Source organism: Apus apus, chromosome 1 (assembly GCF_020740795.1).
Source record: "Apus apus isolate bApuApu2 chromosome 1, bApuApu2.pri.cur, whole genome shotgun sequence".
In the NCBI taxonomy this organism is placed as follows: domain Eukaryota; kingdom Metazoa; phylum Chordata; class Aves; order Apodiformes; family Apodidae; genus Apus; species Apus apus.
The window spans coordinates 14,293,901-14,319,007 of record NC_067282.1 but is presented as its reverse complement, the minus strand read 5'-3'; the positions used below and the strand labels follow the sequence as shown (position 1 = coordinate 14,319,007).

General features: G+C 38.0%; 1 protein-coding gene across 1 annotated transcript in view; it reads right to left on the bottom strand.

Annotated features, from left to right (window-relative positions):
• The window catches only part of CEP126 (centrosomal protein 126), a 36,302-nt gene extending 11,603 nt beyond the window's left edge, over positions 1–24,699 (bottom strand). The window contains exons 1-5 of the mRNA XM_051608428.1: positions 24,596–24,699; positions 23,586–23,711; positions 15,937–16,082; positions 14,530–14,635; positions 10,440–10,638 (exon numbers count right to left, since the gene is read on the bottom strand). Of these exons, the coding sequence (XP_051464388.1) occupies positions 10,440–10,638; positions 14,530–14,635; positions 15,937–16,082; positions 23,586–23,711; positions 24,596–24,678 (660 nt within the window). The 5' untranslated portion in view covers positions 24,679–24,699. The remainder of the gene's footprint in view (positions 1–10,439; positions 10,639–14,529; positions 14,636–15,936; positions 16,083–23,585; positions 23,712–24,595) is intronic.
• Between the last annotated feature and the right edge of the window lie 408 nt (positions 24,700–25,107).

Genomic DNA, 25,107 nt, shown 5'->3' with positions numbered 1-25,107 from the left:
TCACGGCAAATCCAGAGAACATCTCTCAGTGCTCATCATCACAGGGCTTAACACCTCCCTCCCCCTGGTGAACCAGCCCCTCTTCTCATCTTTCAGAAAGAAGAAAATACCATCTGATCTATGAAGACAGATTAGGTCTAAGGGCACATGGGAGTCCTATCTTCTCCCCTAAATTCTTTGTCAAACTTCAATGTAGTGATGAGTAAGAGCAACTGGCAACATCCAAATCACCATTGGGATGATCACAGAATGCCAGGTTGGAAGGGACCTCAAGGATCATCTAATCCAAACTTTCTAAGTAGGAACACAGTTTAGATGAGATGGCCTAGCACCATGTTAAACTGAGTCTTAAAAGTGTCCAGTGCTGGGGAATCCACCACTTCCCTGGAGAGTTTATTCTGAAGTCCAACTGTTTTAGTGAAAAATTTTCTTCTGATGTCCAATCAGAATCTCCCCAGGTGTAACTTGCACCCATTACTCCTCATCTTTTCCGTGGGACTCCTTGTAAAAAGGGTGTCTCCATCTTCTTGGTAGTCACCCTTCAAGTCCTGGAACATGGCAATAAGGTCTCCCCTAAGCCTTCTATTCTCCAGGCTGAACAAGCCCAGCTCTCTCAGTCTTTCTCTGTACAACAGCCTTCCTAGTCCTTTGATCATCTTTATGTGTGTACTGTACAGGTATTTTCTTCACTATTACTTCTCCATCCAAACACTGAGATGTCTGCTGCGGTTGAAAATACACGCTTTTAAAAGTATAAGATTTCAAAATACACATAAATATAAAAGAATACAAGCGTACCAACTATTTTCACAACCTCATACACTCTCTGCTGTTAAGTTCATTTCCACACAACTCGGCAGCTGAGTGAACTTAAACCACATGGTGTGAAAAACTAAGAGAAACTGCATTAGATATTCCATCTCATGCAATGATTTTTGTTGTTGTTGTTTTTTTCATTAGTGACTTTAAATGGAAAATGGTTCAAGTAGCAAACTCTGTTAACCTAGCTAGGTAAGTGCTTATGTATCCCCTGGCAGTTACAATATAATTAACATTTTGAAACCTTACCAAGAATGCATAAAATTCATTAGTGAATAAGAATGTATTTTTATAAGAAACTCTTTTAAAATTCTAATAAAATTGTTGTACTGAAATACTGCACAGTTTATAGCTGTGCAAATATTTTAAATTGCAGAATAAAAAGCTTAGTGAGTCCTGAAAGACTTTTTATGATTGAATTAAATATTGCACTATATGTTCAGTGGTTGGTGCAGTCTTCTATTGTAGTTATGATCTGAGAAAAGAAACTAAATAGAAGAACAAAGAACCAAGTATAGGGAAAGATCCCTTTAGGGAACATTTTCAAATGAAAGCTACACAAACTGGTGTCTTTCTAATAGAAAAGAATAAATAATTCTCTGTTAGTTATTTATTAACCTTTATGTTTGGCTAAATTATATTGCTAACCTCTGCCTGAACTTCACCAAACAAGAAAAAGGCATATGCTCAGAGTTTTCTGTACCAGGCTAAATTTAAGAAATAACTTTGGAATTTTCAGATGGGGAAAAAAACACAAAACAAACAAACAAAGAAATTATAAGTGTGTCAGGCTTATTTCTTGTGTAATCTGGAAGCTGCACCTGCATAGCTCAATGTGTGTTTCTAAATGACTAAATTAAGTAGGGCATGTGGTTAAAGGATGAGGGTAACAGTTTTAAGCTGAAAGAGGGTAGTTTTAGATTAGGTATCAGGAATAAATTCTTCACTATGAGAGTGGTGAGACACTGGAACAGGTTGCCCAGGGATATTGTGGATGCCCCCTGCCTGGGAGTGTTTAAGGCCAGGTTGGATGGGTCTCTGAGCAACCTGGTCTAGTGGGAGGTGTCCCTGCCCATGCAGTGGGGCTGGAACTAGATGGTCTTTAAGGTCCCTTCCAACCCAAACCATTCCATGATTCTATGAAGTAGCAGAAAAATTTTGCAAGGGTTGATTTTACAAAAACTGTTCTGATAACAGGTTAGTTTAATTTAGTAAAGCTGGAAGGTGAAAGAAAAGTTTCAACTTTAAAAAATTAAGATAAAAAAATTCTACCCAGCTGTGCTCCAGAGGTTCAAAATAGACTTGATCTCACATTATTTAAAAAATTTACTCTCCTTGTAAAACAAAACCTCATGGGAACACAAAATCTCAGCTGAGGTCACCTCCAGAAATAAGTTATGAACTAAAGAATAAAGAAAGATTCCTCATTTAAACACATACTCAATTTTACTTAATTAATGCAAATTTAGTTAATTTACATTTATTTTGTCGCATCATACCATTTCATCATTTCACAGATTAAAGATGCTTATCATTCTCATTAAAATATTTGCTTTTTTTCCCCCTTTCTAGCTTACTCTGTAATGAAAGTGCAATGAATGTCATGTTTTCTTGTAAAATCGCATAAATAGAACTACTTATGCAATCCTCAAAAAGCATTCAGCAATGATTTATTTATTTATTTATTTATTTATTTATTTATTTATTTATTTTCGTGGGCAAAAGCTACAGGGAATTAAACCCCCGGAAATCTCAATGATTTCATTTGATTTTATCTGTGAGAATATTACAGGATGATAAGGATAAAAAAATGTTCATAGACATATTATCTTTTTGTTTTTTATAATTGCATATTGTTTCTGTTATGTAAGTACAATGTTTTCTATTGCCTATTGCCTGCATTATCTTATGCATGAAACCTTAACCCAGCCTGTCCACATACTTGGTATTCTAGGAAAGGCAACATTTAGGAGGAGTTAAAGAGGTCACTTGTATATCTTATGACTTAGAACAGCTGTGTCAAGCAATTTCACTTCAGTAAAGCATGAAAACAATTAAAAAACAGGAGCCTAAGAAATCTTTACATGAGGCAATGAAAGAACAACAAGGCAACAAGTAAAATTTTAAGAGAACCTGACAAGTGAATGTTGTGCCAATGAACTCTGCCAGAATGCTGTTACACTAAGGAGCTGCTATATGTATATTTGACATTTTCTGCCAGAGAAGTGCTGACTGTTCACAATTCCAGGAGGTGAATGGGAATGCTCTTCTGAAGGTAAATGCTGGAAAAATGCTACATACTCGGAAAACTCAGGTCCCTCATCTCTCACACTACTCACTATTTCTGACAATTTCAACTGGTTTAGTTACAGTGTGTATATATAATATTATACTTCACATTCATCATGAAGTAAAAGACATCAATGTTTATGTAGACACAAAGCTACTTCTCAAAGCCAGTAAGGTACCTAAGCACCTTGACTGGTTTTGAGTTTGCCAACTGTGGAATGTGAAAGTCCATTAGAAATTGAATAATCTTTTTTCTATCCAACTTTGGAAAAAAAAAAAATGCACATGGTACTACACAACGCTGATTTCACAGAAGATCTGGGCAGACCCAAGAAAGCAAATGCCACTGAGGGAGGATTTTGGTGCTTACATTACACAAGAGATCCATGATACTGTGCCAAACCCACCAAAGAAGCTATGGAGGTGTAGGATGACCAGAGAAAAGCTTCCTATCAACAGTCCTGTCTTTCCTAGGCTAACTCCTAGGTGCCAAATTTCCCCCCAGGCTATCTAGGATACAGTTTCCAGTTCTGCAGGCACTCAGGCACTTCAGTAGGCAGTGCTGTACTGAAGGATTTTTCAAGAACAGTGATCTGAACACCAAGTGTCAGGTTTTCAAGTTGACTTCCAGTTTTAATGAAAGCCTGGAGTAAATGTACATAACTGTGTAGGAAACAAGCTTTCAGCTCAACTTTGTTCTCTGTTGCTTTCTATTAATTAATTTAGTATCTCAGTATGCAGAGAGCTGCTTCTCAGGATCCCTACTCCAGCTGCTGAACTCTCTCACAGACTAACTTAGTCATTCAGCTCCAGAAGTGGAATTCACAATGCTACTTTAAAAATTATATTAAAATTATTAAATTATTAAATGTTGAGTCACTGAGCACCACAATGCATTAGTCTCTTTTTTTTGTCTCTACCCTATTAACAAATTTATTTTGAGTAGACACTATCTACTCTGCAAATTTAAGAAATTGAGTAATGTAAAAAGAGTATGGGGCTGTATAATTGAAAACCATCATAAGACAAAGAGAGATGGAGAACAACTGAGCATGCATATGCAGTACAATTCTAGAAGTTCTTAACTGCTTAATTAAAGTTGATTTACATGTTACACTTGAAATGCAATGACATTATAATGATCAAGTTACTAGTTTTCACAATCTATTTTATAGTCAATGTCAATTTGGTTATCACAAAAAAGGAGTATGGAAACCAGCTAAAATATCCTTGTTCACTTATTTGTAATTTCCATGCTGTAGGAGAAATAATGTTTTAAAATACATTTTGTAGATGAAGCTATTTCTAGACAATGCACAAATGAAGGGGAAACCATTCTCAGAGATATTTTTTCCATTTTAAAGGAAAGAAATACTCTGTCTTGTTGATGGTTAAGGCCTTAATCATGAGACTCAAAGCCCCAAAATTATCCTTTTCAGAAAAGCTTTCCAACAAAGTCTGATTTATGGTGAAAGAAGAGAAGAATAACTGATGGAAGAAAGTATTTTACCACCTTCTAGAGAACTGAGAATTTGTCTTCCTGCCTTATTCTTATTCACAAATACATAAATAAGGCAAAGCATTAGGTTTGACAGATTTGAATGAAGTGGATCTGTAGCATGAGAATAATATTAATACTACTTCACAGTACACACTTCCAAGACCACCCGTTACCATACTGTGTGTGAATATAATTTTTAAAATGATCCCTAGTTCAGCTGAGGGACTCTTGGCTTACTGAAACATTGGTATATGTTTTTGCAGTCTATAAAAAGCACAGCTTTTTCTTTGAGCAATGTAAATACATTGTGAAGAGAGAACAGGTTTTAACGTTTCCACTCTATCTCGTGCACTGCACAGCAGCAACTGAGGCAGAAGGTGTATTTATATTAGGACATTCTAAAGGTCAGATACAGATACAGATATAGAATATCCTGAGTTAGAAGGGACCCACGAGGATCATCAAGTCCAAAGCCTGACTCCACAAAAGGCAACCTAAAAGTTAAACAATATATTTATGAGCATTTTCTAATATTATGTATCTATACCTATTTAAAAAGAACTTTATCTAATGAGACAGTTTCATGTAATTGCCAGCAGTCACTGCATGCTTCATTAATACAATCACTTATATTGAAAAAAATTGTTTAGTTACTGTTACATGTTACCTGTTTTACAAAATCAGTTTCTTCATTTTTTTTTCAAGAGATACATTCTTCTTAAGAACTTTACAGATACGATTTATTGGACCACGTACAAGATGTCAGCATTTACCTTCCCCTAAACAGCATACTGAATTTAAAGGCTGATTTTTTTTCCTTGCCATTGTTTGTAACAGAATAATTATTTGTCTGTTCCAAGATCTTTCAGTCTCCTGGGTCTCAGTTATTCTCTGCTTATTCTTGACCTCTGAGTCCTCTGTTTGACTCAATGCTTTATTTCCCAGTTGGTGAGACATACTTCCTTAAGGAGATTTGCCAGTATCAGCATAAACTGCAAAGCAAAGCTCAAGCTACTACATACCACAGAAGTGCTGCTGCAGGCTTGTAATAATTAATATATTTTTTAAAAATTGAAAAAATTTTTCTGTGTACCCACAGGACCATGAGGCTGCTAGGACAGGGTCAGAATACTGGAAGAAAATAGTACCTAAATTCTGTTTTGCTTTCCACTTCACAAAAGGTTTATCTCTTAAAAAAGAACCCCAAAACACAGCTCTGCTATCTTCAAGGCAGTAGAATTACACTGGTAAGAGAATTACTCTGGTATGTGAAAGTGATAGATTTCCCAACATCCCCTTGAGACATTAGTATATACTACCTCTGACAATACCAAATTATCATGATATAGCATCCTGGCAGACCAGTGTGCAGAAACTGTGGTATCTTCCACTCCCTTCCTGCAAGCAAACATTTTATTATTACGATAACTGAAGATCAGATACTGCTATTTTAAACTCTGTTCCTCTCCTTTAACTACATTTCTGAATGCTTTATTCTGTTCCAGCAAAACAAATAACTTAAATAATAACTAATAATTTAGTGCATATTTCACAGATTCATATACATATATATATGCACATATGGATATGAATAAAAACCCAAAAATGCAGTCATGTTAATAGGTATGGCTGCTTTTATGAAAAAGTATATGCTCGTAAAATAGGAGCAGGTGTATATAAGATGACAGGGCCTTGAATCAAGGCAAGACACTCTTCAAATGACTGAACATCCAGATTGCCAGATAGGAAGATTGTAATGCCATTTCATACAGCATGGCCTTGGAATAAGCCACTATTTTACATGGAAAACCCTGGTCTTGAGGAATACACAATCAAAACAAGTTTTAGTATTTGGGTAAAATAATTTAGTCTGGAGAGACATTTCAATTTGCTTTTATAGCAAATGTGAATTTTGGATTAGTGAAATAACATGGAAGATACTGGTATGTTGCAATATGAGTTGAAAGCCAATAAAAACTGGCCCTTCCTGACCTTGCCAAAAGGAAATGAGTAAGGAAATCACTCCAGTTTTTTCATATAATTTCAGTGATCAACATAAAACATGTTAACATTCACAGTTATAAATAAAAAATGGCCAACATTTCTACATTTAAGGTGACCATACAAACCTATTTCAGGTCTTTGAATGGTCTCTTCAAAATCAAATCTGACCTCAGTTCTGGTGCTGTTTTATCCTAACTCTCCCCTCAAGAGTCTGTTTTCCCACTACCTAACCCTGAGCATTCTACAAGAACTTGGCACTCAGGAGAGTCTCTGTACATGGGCACTCCTTTTTTCCATGCTGGTCTTGTCTATGCCTCTGAAGAGTTAGACTGATACAACAGACCTTGCAGAAGGAACCCTTGTTTAACTCATTCCAGTCATACTGCAAATGCATTTGAAAATTATTTCATTTTTTCCATCAATTACCTGAAACATCTAAATTTCATAGACACAGTCCAAGCTCAAAAGCATAGTAACACAAAGAGCTAACAGTCATATGGGTCAACTCACTCATGTAAGTAAGGAGATGGTCATAACTATGTGTTTGCAGCATCTGCTGCTTTCATTCAGTGCAACTTCACTTAGAAAATATTATTTATTTCTCAGAGACTTCTTTAATTCTGTATGTAACATATATAAACACACACACAGTATAATAGGATACTCGATTGTGTTGTAGGAGAGATGATACAAGAGTAACCCTCTGACCTCATGGTTTGGGTTGCAATTTCTGAGAAATAATACCTGTGTTCCAGTCCCTGTTTCAATAAATATTGAAGTATTTTATGCCAAGGGCAACAGGATCCATCAAAAGACTGATACTGAGTACTTCAATGGTTGCACAATATTCTTGGAAAAAAAAAGGATTAGCCAAGGTAAAATTCCTGCTTCAAATCAACCAGAAATGGATTTAAATTCAGATGTCAATGGTACCACTTGAATAACCTAATTATGGCAATAGAAAGGAGAGAAGAGGGAAATGCGGTCCCCATGTCATAATCTATACCTGTTTTGTTTGTGATTTAGCTCTTGCTTCCAACTACTTTGTTTAAAAAGTGAAACAATAGAGATAAAATGTTACACCAATCAAACAGTTTAAGAATAATGTATTTTTCTGGAAGAGCATAAAAATATTGTACTGACCAACACAATTTTGTATGGCCACCAAATTGAAGAGATGATGAAAAGAAAAAGACAAAGATGTATGAATAATACTATTCCATGTCATAGTTGAACCATTTTAATGTAAATTTTCTGAATTACTCAGTTCAAGATGGGTGCCAGAAATGGAAAATTTCAACATTAACAGCTAACATTTGGAAAAATCATAACCATTTGGGAGTACTATCATTTGGCAAAAAGCTGTATGCAGTTTTAGCTAACGACTGTGCTACCAGCTCCACCTTAAAGATTTTATTTATGCCTGCAGCAAAACCAGGAAAAGACTGTGCAACAAAACCTTCAATTGTGAATGAACTTAACAATATTGATTTCCTCAAAACAGAACATATTCATGGACATATAACAACTAATAATTTGATGTACTGGCTCAGCTGTAACTGTTACATAAAATGAAATCTACTGTTCTCAATATTTTAAGCAAGCTCATTTTGGAGAATGGTAGAAGGGTCACTAAAAACCTTGGCTTACTGCTGAAACTATACAAATTTTTCTTTATAATCTTGCTGGGCCTGTAAAAAGAGAAACAAAGAGAGGTCAAGGGATCTCAGTGTATGGTTAGACTGCAAAGCATGTGCACAGAGAAATACTTTGACATTAGTTTCAGAAAGGCAAGAACTGTTGAAATTACTTTGGACAACAGACAGTAACAAGACTTCTGAAGCTTATTTACATTAGAAGAGCATTATAAACAATTCTAAATTATAAATATTATTAGCAGGAGTACTATCAATTCTATTTCAGATCATGGGAAGTCACAATGCACATGCACACCAGCACAATCCAAGTATTAAACTTCCAAACCTGAGGCCTTAGAAAAATGACAATAGATTTCTTGACCATTTTTCTAATCAGAGTCCAAAGCATTTAATTTCAAGAAAGTCCAAATGTTTGAAGTATAAATATTTATAATTTAAAACTATTTATCAGAGGGAAGAAGCTGAGCAACCCCTAGTGGTAACAGAAAAATACATTCTGGAAAAAAAAAGGCAAAATTATTTACAGAACCAAGCGTTTTCAAAAATGCATTAATTTATAAACACCAATTCTTGTATTATATGCAATGTCCAAAGATTATAATAACATACAGAAAAAACTGTAAGTAAAAGTCCTGCATGACTCACAGAAGTTTCTCCCTAGAATTCAATTAGAATGTGGCAATTGTGTTTGACAAACCATACTACAATATAGTTTGCTTAAAATATATTAAGAATATTCGTACTCATTTTTCTCAAAAAGACTGCAATTTTTTCCCTAATTCTAAGATGTCCTAATACAGCTATTGCGAAATTCAGCATAATAATTTAGGGAGGGTTTGCAAACACTGTATATCAATGAGATAGACAATGTGGTATTAAAAAAAAAAAAAAAAATTAAATAAAAAAAAAGCTTGGACCTCATTGTATTTTGTTTGAAAGTGCTTATCTAGAATTCAGTTTGATCAGTCTTCTATAATCTGCTATTTGCTTTTCTTTCTTTTATGCTTGGAAATAAGACTGAACACTAATCAACAACCTTGCCAGTACAAACTGCACTTTGTGTCTCAACTTTCTTGAAATTTACTCCAGCTGAGTGAGATTTTCTGTTAGCCATCAGCTGCTCCAGATTCTCATGAATACCCATCAGAACAAAGGAGGTACAAAGATAGATGAATATGCCTGAAAACACCAATTTCAAAGAAATAAAAATATATTTGAACTGTCTTTCAAAAGTTACCCATATACATGTACTAAAAGGAAAAGCCCTTGCTCTCTTGCCACCAATGATCCCATGCTTCTGGCCATCACCAATATAAAGGGACAGTTCTTTACAGTGCCAAGGTCATTTCAGACAACAAAAGGCCAGATGCCAGCAGATAGCATTATAAAGTAAAAGAATTAATTGGAAATTATATCTTCTTGTTTCCAAAAGTTGTAATATTGAAGACAAGGTTTCAAAAAATTGTAATATTGAAGACAATGTTTCCAAAATCAAAGACAACACTGATAGACCTAAAATGATACTTAAAAGAGCAGTAATAAGAAATCACTTTAGAGCTCAGTTCCTCTTGACTTTCACTGCCTTTCCAAGCGGACTTTTGAAACTGATTTTGGGTCCAAAAATTACTTTAGGTAGAAAGTTAATGGTTTTCTACTGGAACAGCTGCACTTATTCCAAAGGTGACAAAAAAGGATCTCAAGAGACTTTAAGTCAATCCCTATGAAATCATTTGATCTACCATAATTATACTGCTATAGCATTTTGTGCTGAGCTGTAGCAATCAGCAAAGCAAAAACTTAAGTGCAAATTGCAAGCCACCAATTTATGTTTGGAGCTAGCACAAGACTCCTGGGATAGACTACTGGCTAGCTACTTCAGAGCTAAGAAGTCTGACATACAAATTGTATGTTCACAGAGAGAAAGACAACATTACAGATATGTTTGATGAATTGGTGAAAATATTCTTACAAAAATTTTTAAAAATACCTGATTTCTTATTGAAAAATATGTATATTTTTACTTACAAATAAGGCATAGTGCATTGTGCCCTCAGGTGTTGTCTACCTGGCAAAGTGTGCTTAACAGACCTTGCATTTTTATCATGTTCAAGAAAACTTCTATTACATTTAAGAAGCATAATTTAATGCATCACATGAAATTGTCATACCTCCAAGTTGCTGAGATGCTGTTTTTCAAGGAGTTGTTGCATTTCTTTCAGGTTTTCCTGGAAGAAAAGTTGGTTACTCTCCTTGTTTGTTCTACTGCTCTCTTGTGTTGTTTTATTGCAGTCAACCATTGCTGAAATCTGCTTCTGATGGCAAGAACTGCTTCTAGATGCCGAGGAGGTTGAAGTGTCACCTGTGGTTCTTGATGCAAGAAAGAACTTATTACTTTGGCTTATTTCTATTTGTCAACTGTACACTGTTTAACATGCTCCTTTTCCTTCACTGGCAAGTGAAGGACAGCTAAACTATATGTAACTACAGGTGCTGCTGCTAGTACTATTTAAAACTGTCCAACACTTTCCATTTTAAACCTTCGCTTCTGTTATTTATAAATAGTCACTTTTCTGATTGGGTTGTTGGGTGATTGCCTCAGGCTGAATAAATCTGGAAGATGTCAGCCAACAGTTTGGTCATTTACAGAAATGGAACACGGATGTTGTTTAGTTTTTGTGGTTGTTTTTTTTTTTTTTTAAATATGAGCAAAATGGCCTTTATTTTTCCATAAGGTTGGCTTATATAGAGGATAACTATATACTGATGCTGTCAGATATTCCCTTACTCCAAATAGCAAGAAGGCTCTGTAGTATCTAGAGAGCCCAACTCAACTGATACCAGCCATGTGGTCCATTTGCATTTGGTACCTGAAAAAAAAATAAAATCTTTGGAGTAGGAAGTGCACCTGGGTACTGTGGTCAGTGTGAGCCCAAATTAAGATAGGGAAAACCACAGCTTTTTACAGGGTGAGAATTAGTAAGAACCATGGGGCTGATGGACACTCAGAAATTAAAGAAGCCAAGAAGCATGTGAAATCAAGAGACAAGGCAAAGCAATCAGAGACTTGGAAAGCAGGGAGTGTGTAACAAGATACAGTCACGAATAAAATCAGACAAAACTGGAAGAAGGCTGGGTAAGATCACTAGGAATAGGAACTAAGCTTTGGAAAATAAGAGGCAAGAAGTAGTTGATATCAATGATGACAAAAGCAAGATACAAGTAGCTTTAACAAATAAGAAGGTAGTCATTAAAAAAAACCCAACAAGCAACAAAAATAACCCACACTCCAAAGTCCACCAGCTCGTGGGTCAATCAAGCTTTAATCTTCTGGAAATATAACGATTACCAGGTTGCCAGCTACACTAGACTGCTTGACTTTGTTGCTTGACTGCCTAGGTGGAACAGTTTAGCAGTGGACACTGGTCCTGTCTTTTGTCTCCAAATTGGTTCAAGGGCCATAAGTGTCTTTAGTCTGGCTTACCCAAAGTGGCACTGAATGGAAATCTGTCACCAGATCCATGCTTTGAGTTCTCACATCTGCTCAGTAGAGCCATAACCCTTACAATTGGTTAGCATGCCAAGCCTCTGTCTCGCTGGTTTAGGATCAAGAATTTGTTGTACCTCACAATGATTACAAACGGTGGTAGAAGAAGAATAGATCTTGGGAACAGATTATCAGTATAAACTTCCAGTTATTTGTAAAATGGGTATACTTTACCAAAATGGGGACATTTAGCTTTTATTTTACCAGGTTTTGATCAGGTCCAATATTTGAAATGATACTTTGTCTCAGCAATGACTGGATTTTGAGTAATAAACCAAACCTTCTTGTCTATTCAATATGCATACCCTTTCCAACATTCTCAGGATGCCTTTCTCACACATATATTTTCTCAGCAGCATCAAAACAATCCCTTAAAGACTGCTAAACTAGGTGAGAGAGTTTAGCTAAATTATTTGCAGAAGTGAACTTTTGGTCTATATGCTACTAAATATGAAAATTATACTTCTAAATATTTCCCTCCTTTTATATATACCCTGTATTTTACCTGTTCTCCTTTTCAGTGAAGGGGATGGTGAAGATGCTTCCTTCCTTCCTTTCAGATATGGGCAAAAAAGCCATTTTCCTTAACAGCCAGCACACCTACTGAGCAACTTGGAATAGTGCAGTCACACAACACATACACAGACCTCATCCTCCTCTGCTGCCTATCCAGGAGAGATGAATTACTAAGAAACATGTGTTGTTCCTAGCTGGACATGGCTACCACATGTCTAACATATGTACAGAAACTCTGTAGCCTCTTTCCTTCATTTCTCTCTATTTCTTCAGCTTAATTTTCACAGTTCTTTCTTCTGAGCCTTCATCTGTTTCATCCTCTTTTTGTATCTAAAACTATATTCCCTGTTAAAAAAAATCCCTTTTATTTTTAGTACATCTGTGCCAAATGGGTAAACAGCCTAATGAGACCTTTTCTGCATTTATTATAACATAATTTTAGAACAATGGAAAATGGAAGCTTTCATCCCATCAAGATTATTGGGTTTTTTTCAGAAGGTTTTACACAATACTCCAAAAAGGTTGGCTTAACTGCACTGACTTAGCAAAGATATATATTTGGTAGAGTCTAAAAAGGAATTTATTATTTCAGATGAGATGGCTGATAGTAAAAAGGGAGAAAAACTTCTCACATGTTATAGTGGTCCAGACTGATACACACCTGGACCCCCAAAAATCTCTTGAGTTTGTTTGGCTGTTTTTTTTGGGTGGGAAGAAGTTTGAGTTTCTTAGCTCTCTCTCAAATTTGGTTACTAGAGGAACACAAACTGTAAAAGAATATGAATGTATAAATCTAATTTCCTTAGGAAATCCAGTTATAAAAATGAAAAACAGGAAAAGAGCACACTATTGTTATAACAGGATAGTGAATTTTAAAAAATTATACAAATCCAATGTGGAGTGACAGCACTGTTATACTGTAAGAAATAAAGGAAATGGTAAGTGGTTTGAAGTTGTCCTGAGAGAAAGCAGTGAGCCCTTAAGGAACAAGAAACTGTTTGAAGAAAGATGAAAAATAAAGAAATTATAAAGGCAGTGGGATGAGGTACTGAGCTGCTGTCCTTAACTGAGTCTATGAGTGAAATCAGACAAATCATCAGGAACCCTGAGAAAGGTTTCAGAAACATCTACATTTTTTGGCCATAACTTCAACTTATATTGAGCAGGTAGATTTTTTTAATGGCTGCAATTCTACTTTATTATGTGAATCCAGTGTAGTAGCTGCAGATCTTTGTGAATGTTGACTAGAAGAGAGCAGAAGTATTTAACTTTGAGAGATATGGAATGTGTTCTCAATTGCCCAGTTTATCACCAACAAACATGCTTAATCAGCAGTAGAAATGTAACCAAACTGAATATCAATGTCACAATGAAGAACAGACTGAAGTTCCAAAGTAGGAAGACCCCTTTTAGACATAATTTACCTTTATTCTCAACATCTGCACAATTTACAGCATGCAGAAAATAATTATAATAATAGTAAGAAAAAAAAAACAGCAACAAAACCAAAACCCTTAACTGAAATGTTGAAGAAATGAGAGATTAGAAAGGGGATAATCAGGAAGGAGCATCAAATACAGCAGATAAACTATGCATGAAGAAACATTTTGTGATAAATGAAAGTATCTCAGAAAAAGTGCTTGGATAAGGTGAGACGTATGCAATTCAAATTGTATGGGATAAATGAAATGACATTGCAGGTGAAATTGTTATCAGGATGCTCTATAAGAATTCTTAAGGAGGATGAGGAATTTGAAGGGATGACAACTGGAAAAAAGATAAGATCATGGGATGAATATACAAACTAAACTATGCTTAAATGTAAAATAGAAAAAAACCCCACTGGTTGAGAATAAGAAATTATTTAGACAGAATACTTTATACTTCATAGAACAGCAGATGGGTTGATAACCATGGCAATCTGAGTCAGGCTGTTACTGAACAAGAGAGGGGCAAGCCCTGGCTATTTCCAGAATTCTGCTGAAGACAAAAAGTTTGTGTCATTTCCTCTGCTGTTTTACCAAACGAGCACAAACAGCTCAGGCATGTTTCATAACATTGCACTGGAACAGTTCACAGAAATGCTTTATTTACCTCTAGAGAAACGGTCTGCTTCTTAAACAGTAACTGTTTGCTCTTTATTGAATACACTAAGCAATATATTTCCTTTGATCATCAGAGTAAATAGAAATGCCTACCTGAAGTTGTTTTTGTTTCTGCTGGACAAACACAGTCCTGGTGTTAAAACTGATCCTTTAATTTGTTCAAGAGCTTCTTCTAACTGAGAAGCTGCTTTTGTCTGCACTAGAGGGATTAGAATAAAAATCACAGTGGAAAAAATCATTTAACGATTGGAATACTTTACCATAAATGTTTTGGTTAAGTTTCTTAAATTTGGAAGCTTAAATACAGACTATAATAACCTGAGTCGCTTATAATTTTTAGGCTTGATAGAGCATCTGTAGATCCTCTGACATGAACCCTCAGTCTACTTTTGTCTTTACAGTAACATATATATGCAACAATTCTGTTCTTCACTGCTAGACTGTACTGTTGAAAAAGTAGGTGGTTAGAAATTCCAGCACTAACTTTGTTTTTACATTGTGATTATTCTGCTCATGTGCTAAGCCAAAGATATGGTTTGCAGACATTTTATAGAGGCCAAACTGTGACTTACTAACTGAAACAGTTCAGAAAGGAAGTCTGGACAGGCACAAGGTTCAAGTAAGCAAAAGTACGGTAGAAAATGGCAGAGACAAAACTTCTCTAAAGGAAAACCAAGAAAAAAAAAATTGTGATTCATTATATTGCTGCACAGTCTGGGCTGCCAGTAGAGCTGTGAAGAAGCCCTAAACCAGTACTGCTCTATTTTGTTATTTTAATCTGACATTTGATCTTGAAGTCAGAGACATTACCTCACAGTTGGCAAAACTGCAGTTGGGAGAGTAAATCCGTTAAAGAATACCTAAGTATTATACCATATCTTAAGAGTTTCAACACTGGAAAGTTGACTGGAAATCAGACTTGGCTGATGCTGTTAAAAACTTCTGCCAATCTGCACTGATTCCAAGAAAGCAGGAACTGAGCTGAAGTGATCATTACTTCTTCCCAGCAGCAAGACAACAGCTTAAAAGGCTGACTAATTCAGCAAAAGTTATGTAATGCATTAATATATGCTAGGACTGCTTATTCATAAACAAAATGCACACTCTTGAGTACTTCATATTGAAGGGTTCAAACAGTGGATACTACTCCAGTATCTTCCCATGGTCTCGTAACACTTCACACCCAGCTGGGAAAGCACAGTGTTGTAAGCCACAAGCAGACTGCAGTGAAAAGAGTGGGGAAAACCCAGGAAGCCACAATATCCCATGGAGGTGATGTACTTACTGTGACCAGAATATAATGAAATACCTCACAATACAATCTTTGGAAAAAGGATGTGTTTTTTTAAATTTCCTTTACCCACTTTTGTCATATGTATCAGAGCTGAACTTCTTGCTTATACTAATTAATTAAATTAATTAGAGTTAATTGTTTTTCTCAATTATATTCCATTATTAGAAAAATGCTTGTGAATAATTGTTGAATTTTAATTTACAAACCTATTTGCTTGTGCTGTGAAAAAGGCAGATGAGCACGTTGGAACTTATCAGTTACTTCCTGAAGTTTAATTTTCCTCTGCTGCAGAACTTTTTCTCTATGTCTTTGTTCTTTTTCTTCCTCTTGCTTTCGTCTTTCTTCAAAGGCCCTGTATTTAAGAAGCAAAAGTAGATGATCCTTATGTTTTCTAATTACATTTAGCAAAATATTAGTCACTTACTTGCTTATCTGTTTGCAATTTTAGTACAAAAGCTTGATTGTCCATAAATTAAATACTATAAACTTCAGCACAGCTGGATTTTTATGGTTTGTCTGAATGTAAATGGGACAGTGGGTGGTGAAGAAGAGACACCACCATAATATTTTAATTTTTTAGCCTCAGCCAGATATTTGATTCTTTCTTATACATAAATTAACATGCAGACTCAAGCAGTTCTCGTCACCAATGTGACAATCTTTACATTACCATGTAAATGTACCATGTACATAAAGGAACTATAGTTTTTACCTACAAATATGAAAGAGTTAGTATCAACTTCTATTTGTTGAGAAGCTTCCTGAAACACAATCAGATTAGTAGAACAAAATGGGAAAACCGAGTAATGTGAAACAATGACTGACAGAATCAGCTGTGAATGTATAATAAATGTGTTAAACATGTCCTTCTACTGCCTGGAAAGCAAAGCACCTCTAATAAAAAACAATCATCATCACAAAGCTTTCCTTCAATAGGAACAAGCTCGATGAAGCTATGTGGAATTTTTATTCCTGCTGACAAAACAGTCAACTGTTACTGACAAACTTAAACTAGCTCCCCAACTGAAATATACCCAGTAAATTCACTGGCAGTAAATTTACATCTTTATCCTGACTAAAGAAATAGGAAAATCACAAGAGAGGAAACAGACTTTCTTATCCTAGTAAGTACTTTAAACACATTCTTCTTGATCCCCATAGTATTTCTAGAAGCTGCTCAAGACGACCTTTAGTTGAACTGTATTTGTTAAATTCAGACATGTGGGAAATTCTACAACTTTGCACCTGGAGTCATTCCAGAGTATAACTCCAAAAAGGAAAGAGCAAATTCTGACAGCCTTTATTTATTTATTTTTTAAGAACTATTCTGGAGTATGACTTAGCTGTACTCTTCCACATTCCTAAGAATTGGCATTAAAAAAAAGACTCTTGCTCCATATAGCTGGAAATGGGCAAGTTCAAATGCTGATGCAAGAGGTTGTTTTCACCACAGCTCATCATGATCCCTATTTGGTTTGGATTAAGATATGCAGGAGAAAAATAGCCTTCTTTGAAATGTAAGGAAATGCGTTCAATATATTCAGTGAATCCTGCATAATAAACTTATTGACCTCACAGAATTTAAATTGTGACACCCAGGTGCACTATGCAAAACAAATAATTTTACAAATGCATACTGATATATTAGAGTAAAACAGTTAAAACAAACGTTTGTTCATCCATTCTCCTTAAGCCACCAACTTAGGTTCATATCACAGATGTATCACTGGCAACAGCATAAGGCTTTAAGATGGAGAGTTAGCAGAAGAATTTCCTGACCGGTGTTTTTTTAACCCAGTTTTTCTGTCTACTATAAACAATCCAGTGGTGCAGCAATTTTTGCAAAGGCTGCCAAAACGTTCATAGTGCATTTGGAATATGAAACTTAAAATATTTAGCAGTTTTGCATATACTTACATGATGTGAAAGGTATTTTTAAGTTAAAAACAGTATGACCAGATGGTGGAACTATTTCCTGGTTAATTTTATTACATTATCTTCAGAGTGAAGTGATGGATGCTACATTCTCAGGTGGACTCAATGCTTACTAGTACCTTGGATGAAAATTTTAAGAAAAGGAATATATAGAATGCTTATGGAATGCTATGAAACCAACCTTTTGATACTAAACTGTTATTATTCATCCATTGACATATCACATTTCCAAAAGAGTACACAGTAATTTTAAACCTGAGGCAGGAGGGTATTTGTGTACTTAATGACTACAGCAAGATCAAGAAAAGGCTAGAATGGAGTGTCACACTCAAAATCCCTTTTATGGACAAACAGGAAACCCACCCTACATCCTTAAAAGGATCTACAGAGGTTGCCCATAAAATTTTTTTTTCTTTATGTGAGATATTTACCAGGACCACAGGAACACATATTAACTCTGTCCCCTCATCTTCTCTGATTATGATATGATGAAGACAAAAGGGCAGACTCAGTTTGCTGTAAGGGCTTCGGAAGGACTGACCCTTATAGTGCTTGTCCTCCAAAATGCCCCAGAAGTTCACAGGAGAGCTTTCTGCACTCCCCACAAGTTTTTACACTCCAAATCTTATTTATGGGCAAAAAGTAAGCCAAGATGGTTTTAGTTAGCATGATTAAAACCTTAAGAGTGTAATTGTTAATCCAGATATAATAGTTACCAAAATATAATAATAGTTAGAATACTTCTAAACAGAGAAAGCCTCAATCATAATGATAATACAGCTTAAATTGTTATTCACACACTGAGCTTCTACCCCTTTTCATAATGCTGTGCTCATGCTTCCATTGATCTTCTGCATCCCAAGGCCAGTCATTTATTTCAGGTGGTGCTGGGGAGTTACAGTGAGTTGCCAGAATGTGAAGTCTCTTCACCAGGAGCAATATGATGTTCATGTTAATGCTTTCTTCTTCGTCTCTTCCTGATCCACTTGGAGCCTTTTTCTGTATTTGCAAACATGCTTTAACACCTTTGCTATTTCTTCATTGATCTGCAGGTCCATAGTACCTCCAAATATTCCATATATGGTGCCTTTTATATATATTACATACTATTATTTTGTTCTCTTTGTTAGTCCAAAAGCCAGTCTTTTCAGATCTGGATCTGCACTTGTTGAACCAGCTATGAGTGAGTTGCTAAAGACTGTGGGGTCTCCAGTGCCAAGCCTGTGTACCATCTCTTATCATCCCCTGCCTGCACTCCTCTATGCTGCATCCTGCACCTCCAGTTCTCAAGACCTCTGCGATTGTACCAGGCCTGTATCTTCTACACTACATCATTATGTGAGAGCCATAAGCATCTCATTCTCTACATCAAACAACAGCTTGTTACTGCTATCTATATAAAACTACAGCCATACCATAAAAAGATAAACAAAGGCAAAACAAATTAGCCACAGACACCTGTTCAATTAGAGAAATTGCTACTACAGCTAAAACAAGCAAAACAAAGCTGTGGCAGGTCAAGAAAAGTTCGGAGAGAGCAAGCTTGGCAAGCATCTGTACTGAGGCCTTGTAAATTCAGCACAACAGCAATACAAATGGCAAAAAAATTCAGGTCTGCATGTTTACAGTCATCACTATTTTTCCCGGTTTCATTCTGATGTAGAAATCAATACTAAATTCTTAACACTTTGCCCTCTCTGTGTACCCAGTGCTAATGTTTTTGTCCCATTTCTGGCACTAGACTGATTTTTGCTCTGCATCAACACCACCAAAGAATCATGTAGGGAGTTTTTATTAAATCATCAGTGATTACCAGCCAGCAGACGGAGAACAAAGCTTGTACATATGTTGAAAATAAAATACTTTTGAAAAAAAAACAGCAGTAATGGGAATAGATTGGAAACTGATACAAGCTGGGAAAATGTTTCCTTCGCCAATTACAGCAGATGGATTAGCTATTCAGGTTTCAAGGTAATTCAAAACGCTGAACCAAGACAGCTGACTGCAAGATTTATTAAAAAATGCACACAGACAATTGCGTTTCCAGAATGAACCAGCTACCTGCAGCTGGTAACGTCACAGTAAAACGGGATACACATTTTGCATTGAGCAGTAACGGCGGGATGGCTGCAGTCACCACCAAATTGGCGGCTGGTATTTAAAAAGTACTGCAGTATATAAACACAAAATATCATACCTGATTCATTTACACCAAGTATGTGTTTAGTCAGTAGCTCTTATTTCCAGAATACTGTTATTTAAGCAAAAAGTCTGTCAGCTATTACCCCAGAACATATTTAATTCTTAAGCTGATCTTGAAATTGTAACTTCATGTATTAGTGAGAGAATAAAAGAATGACTTTCTTGATACTAGGGCAACTTGTGTAAAAATAATCAGTAGTCTACTTGCTCACTGTGCTGAAGTGCTGCTGTTAATGAGAAGCTTGATCAGTACAAGAGATGCAAAGAAACTAATGGAATCAGATAGAAGAGGAATATGGGTTCCTCTAAGAATTCACTTTTAAAAAGATCTGTGAATTAAGTTACTGCGACTCTGCTTTGTGAAGCTACACTTGCTTTTTCTGTGCAAGTGATCTTTTTGTCTTTTACTAATAAATCAATTAACTGAACACATCTTTTCAGAAGCTGCGTATTTTTAATGCTGAAGCTGCTGCATTTCATAGGTGTTGACAGCAGATCAATATGACACTGTCAGAAAAAATTTAGTTCAAGTTAATTCAAATTAAATACAAGTATATTTAGAAAAAGTCTAAACCAGAAGATGTCAATCTGCAAGCTCTCTGCATATGCATCAGCTTGGGTACAACCTTGTTGAAAGGTAGCCTGGTGGTGGTTCTTAAAAAAAACAAACAACACCAAGAAAACCCACGGAAAAGTGTTCTTCCACAATGCAACACAAAGAGAAGGAACCTAAATGATGCAAGATTAAGAACAGAGCAGAAGCTCTGCAATATCTTCCCTAGATCTATTCGCTAAAGGAAATTCTCTTACTGTTTTTCAGCAAAAGCTTTATAAATTAAAGGTTGACATTAAATTGGGTCATGTTTGACCAACTTAGTAAACCTCCTCAAAGAAATTACTGGCCTGGCAGATGACAGGAGAGCAGTGGTTATTGTCTATGTGGACTTCATTAAGGCCACTGATATTGTGTCTGATAAGACCCTCATAGGCAAGGTGTTGATGTACAGGCTGGACGAGCAAACAGGGAGGTGGACTGAAAATTGGGCTGAATGGCCAGGCCCAGAGGGTGGTGATATCAGTGAGATGAAGTCTGGTTGGAGGCCAGCAACTAGTGGTGTAACCCAGGGGTCAATACTGGACCTGGTCCTATTTAACATATTCATTAACTATCACGGATGATGGGGCAGAGTATACCCTCATAAAGTCTGCAGATGACACAAAGCCAGGAGAAATAGCTGATACATCAGAGGGTGCTGCTGCCATCCAGAGGGACCTTAACAGGCTGGAGAAATGGACTGGCAGGAACTTAATGAAGTTCAACAAGGGAAAGCACAAAGTCTTGCACCTGGAGAGGAACAACCCCAGGCAGCAACATATGCTGAAGGCCACTCTTCTGTAAAGCAACCGTGTTGAAAAGGAGCTTCAGGTCCTCATGAACACCAAGTTGAACATGAGCCAGCAATGGGCCCTTGCTGCAAAAAAAGCAAAAGTCATTCTGGACTACATTAGGCAATGCATTGCCAGGAGGTCTAGGGAGGCGAATCTTCCCCTCTACTCAGCACTGGTGATTCCCCACCTGGAGGACTGTGTCCATTTCTGGGCTCCCCAGTACAAGAGAAACATGGACAAACCGGACAGAGTCCAACAAAGGACCACAAAGATGATGAAGGGGCTGGAGCTCTCTCCTTTGAGGAAAAGCTGAGAGAGTTGGGACTATTCAGCCTGGAGGAGAGAAGGCTCATGGACAATCCCAATGTCCATAAACACCTGAAGGGAGGCTGTGAAGAGAACAGAGCCAGGCTCTTTTCAGTGGTGCCCAGTGACAGGACCAGAGGCAACATGCATAAACTTAAACACAGGAGGCTCGCTTTCAACATAAGGAAACAGAGTTTGTTTGTTTGTTTGTTTTTTACTGTGAGAGTGATCAGGCACTGGCTCAAGTTGCCTAGAGAGGTTCTGGAGATTCCCTCCTTGGTGATACTCAAAAGCCATCTAGCTGTGGTCCTGAGCAATGAGGGGGGACCAGGTAACCTCAAGAGGTTCCTTTTAACCGCGACCATTCTGTGTGAAGGTTAGAAGTAGAAAACAGACTGTCGCACTTCAAAGTGCACTCATGTCTACTTTCCATATGGTGAAAGAAAAAAAAAAAAAAAGAAACCATTCCAGTTTTAAAATTATACAACAGCATTGACAAGAATAACTTCTGATACATGCCTGTAAGCCCTGTCAGAGAGAATTTAGGGTGTTGCCAAGTAAGGAAGTCATACTACCCGTGATAAACCATCGTCATATCTAACACCTTTACACGTGTAACAAAGCTAATGGATCTTGGTTCATGCACAGATTTGAGACATGACTTGATGGCTGATCCATTAGAAGATAAATCACCTCCTACCTGCATTAACTGTCAGGAAAAAATAGTCCATTTCAAGGAACTTTGTATTCCCAAATTACTTTCCTCCATATATGCAATGACCCTTAATTTTGAGTTATATTCAATAGCTTATTAATACTGTATGCGCTCAATACCTTTCTAACATAAGACAAACTAAATATTGTATTTAATCTTTCAGCTGAGGCTTGGTTTATTATCTGCAAAGGTTGGGGGTCACACACTGTTGTTAATCACTCTCAGGTGATTATACTTCCTCTTCCACTTTTCTAAATATTTCAAAACATCTGTTTACAGCACATACTGTCAAGATAAAATGACAGTATAAACAATATCTACACTGCCTCTCTTAAGAAGTATCAACATATTTTCAATAAAGAAACACTGTACAACAGAAATAATCTGAACTACAGGGTATAAGCATTAACAACATGAGGCAGAGGAACTTGGTCTGAGGCTGGGGGCTTGGAAGAAGGAATACATTTGCCTCTCTAGTAGACATAGCCAAGCCTCCTGTATCCGTGAGTACAATGTCAATGCCAGGGAAAAGCCCCCTATGCCTATTAACAAGAGCGCTTCCATGAAACATCTCAACAAATAATTTGCTTAATCAATTTATCACAGAATATTTCATGACTTTGCATTTTCCTGTGTGCTGAAAGGCAGAACATTCAAAGCTCTGTTTAAAATGTCAACTTGTCGCAATGTCAATAATCGTGTACTAGAAAGTCTGCATTGTGTTTATGGGGAAGTGGGAGCACTAAGCCCCCCAACCTGGGGGAGGCTGTGCAGCTGTTACCTCTTGCAGCAGGAAAACATACTTGAGAAGGCGAGGACAACTGCCTGCCTGCTGACCCAAGCTGTACATCCAAACATATTTCTCACATGTTTGTTGAATTGTTGACTCATAGAATGGTTTGGGTTGGAAGGGACCTAGGAGATCATCTAGTTCCAACTCTCCTGCATGGCCAGGGACACCATCACTAGACCAAGTTGTTCCAAGCCCCATCCAACCTGGTCTTGAACACCTATTGTTGGAAGGGACAACACCTATTGAAGCTAATCAAACCTGAATACTAGAAATGCAGATCCATGAAATGAAAGCACTACTTGCCTTTACTTTACAGTGAGTTTCCAAAAAGTAGCAAACAACCCAGAATATTGTTCTTTTTGTATTTTATTTGTTCTATAGCAAGAAACTGGATTGGTGAAACTTTACAGCCTAGATCTCTCTAGAACAAAGCAGTGAGGCTACTTCCATTTCAAGGCTTTGACTTTTTTTGTTCCTTTTTACAACCTCCCATCAGAGGAACCCTAGTTACTAACCTTCTTCTTCTGTTTGTCTCCATGGAATATTTCTGTGCCCTACTCCGGCATATTTTTTGATGTTCTTTCAATGCTCGGCGTGCTTCTCCCAAATCCTGTCCAAAATGAAACGTCAAAGCTCCGTCCCTATTATTGTGTTAAGGACAATGGAAACGCTTATCAGACAGTTCCTTAAAAGCTGGTGTGATTGACTTTACACACCTTTATAGGAAAGGGCAAACTTTATCCATGAGATACAAAACGCTGATACGCCTTTTAACAAAGTACACAACAGTTGGTCCCACAAACGTGTATTACAGTCACACCCCAGTTTATGTTCATCCAGAAAAAAATCTAATTGCAGTTTACTGTTTAGAGTGGCTTTGCGCCAACACATAAAAAAATCTCACCTTTATGATGTCTATTTGAAGATACATCCACCTAAATCTGTAACATATGGAACAGATGTTTATGGAAGATACGCTTGTCTGAAACGTTTATCACACGGAAAACGTTTCAATAGTAAAAACAGCCCTTCCCCCCAGTCTAAAGGATTAGTTGTTTGCACTGAAACTCGTTATTATCACCGGACAAAAGCTCTCCAGAAAGCAGCACCAGCGCAGCCCGGACCCTTGCAGCACTGTACAGGCAGGGCTCACAACTTGTGTCAGCATTTCTCATTGTTTAACTTCAAGAAAATAAAGACCCCAAGTGAGGATGGAAAACACAATTCCCAGTGGCCGTACGTCTTAGACGAAGGAAAAAAAAAAAAAAAAAAAGAGAAAACTGCCGGAGAAGACAACTTTCCTACAGCAGTTTAGAACACCCAGCGCACCCCTCGTATCTCCAGCCCGCCCCGAGGCGATCCCGGACGGAGGGGCAGGGCGGGGGCGGGACCCCCCGCCGCCCCTCACCGCCCCCCGCGGCGCCAGCACCGCCCCGCATCCCCACGGCCCGGCCCCTCCGCGGGAGGCCCGGCCAGGGGCCCAGCCCCAGCCCCGGGGCCCGCTGACCGGCACTCGCAAGGATACGCAGCAGCGTCCCGCAGAGCAGCCGAGCAGCCCTGGAGGTTTTGCCCCTGCTCCGCTCCGCTCTCCTGCCCGCGGGGCTCCATACAGCGCCCCGGGCCCGCAACCCGCCGTCCGTGCCGGGCACGCTGCCGCCGCTCAGGACGCTGCCGCCATCGTAGCAACCGGGGACGCCGCTTGCCTGGCAGCGGGGCGGGGCCGCGGGCGGGGGTGGGCGCGGAGCGGCGGGGGGAGCGGCGGCCGCAGGTGACGGACGGTGGGGAACGGCGGCGGGGGCCGCGGGGCGGGCGGGGAGCGGCGGTTCGGCGGGAGGGGCCTTCGCTGCTCGGGGCTGGCGCGAGGTCCAGGGCCCGCGGGGCCGGCACCTTCCGTGTCCCGGCACCTTCCGTGCCCCGGCACCCTCCGTGCCCCGGCACCCTCCGTGTCCCGGTACCCTCCGTGTCCCGGTACCTTCCGTGTCCCGGTACCCTCCGTGCCCCGGCACCCTCCGTGCCCCGGCACCCTCCGTGTCCCGG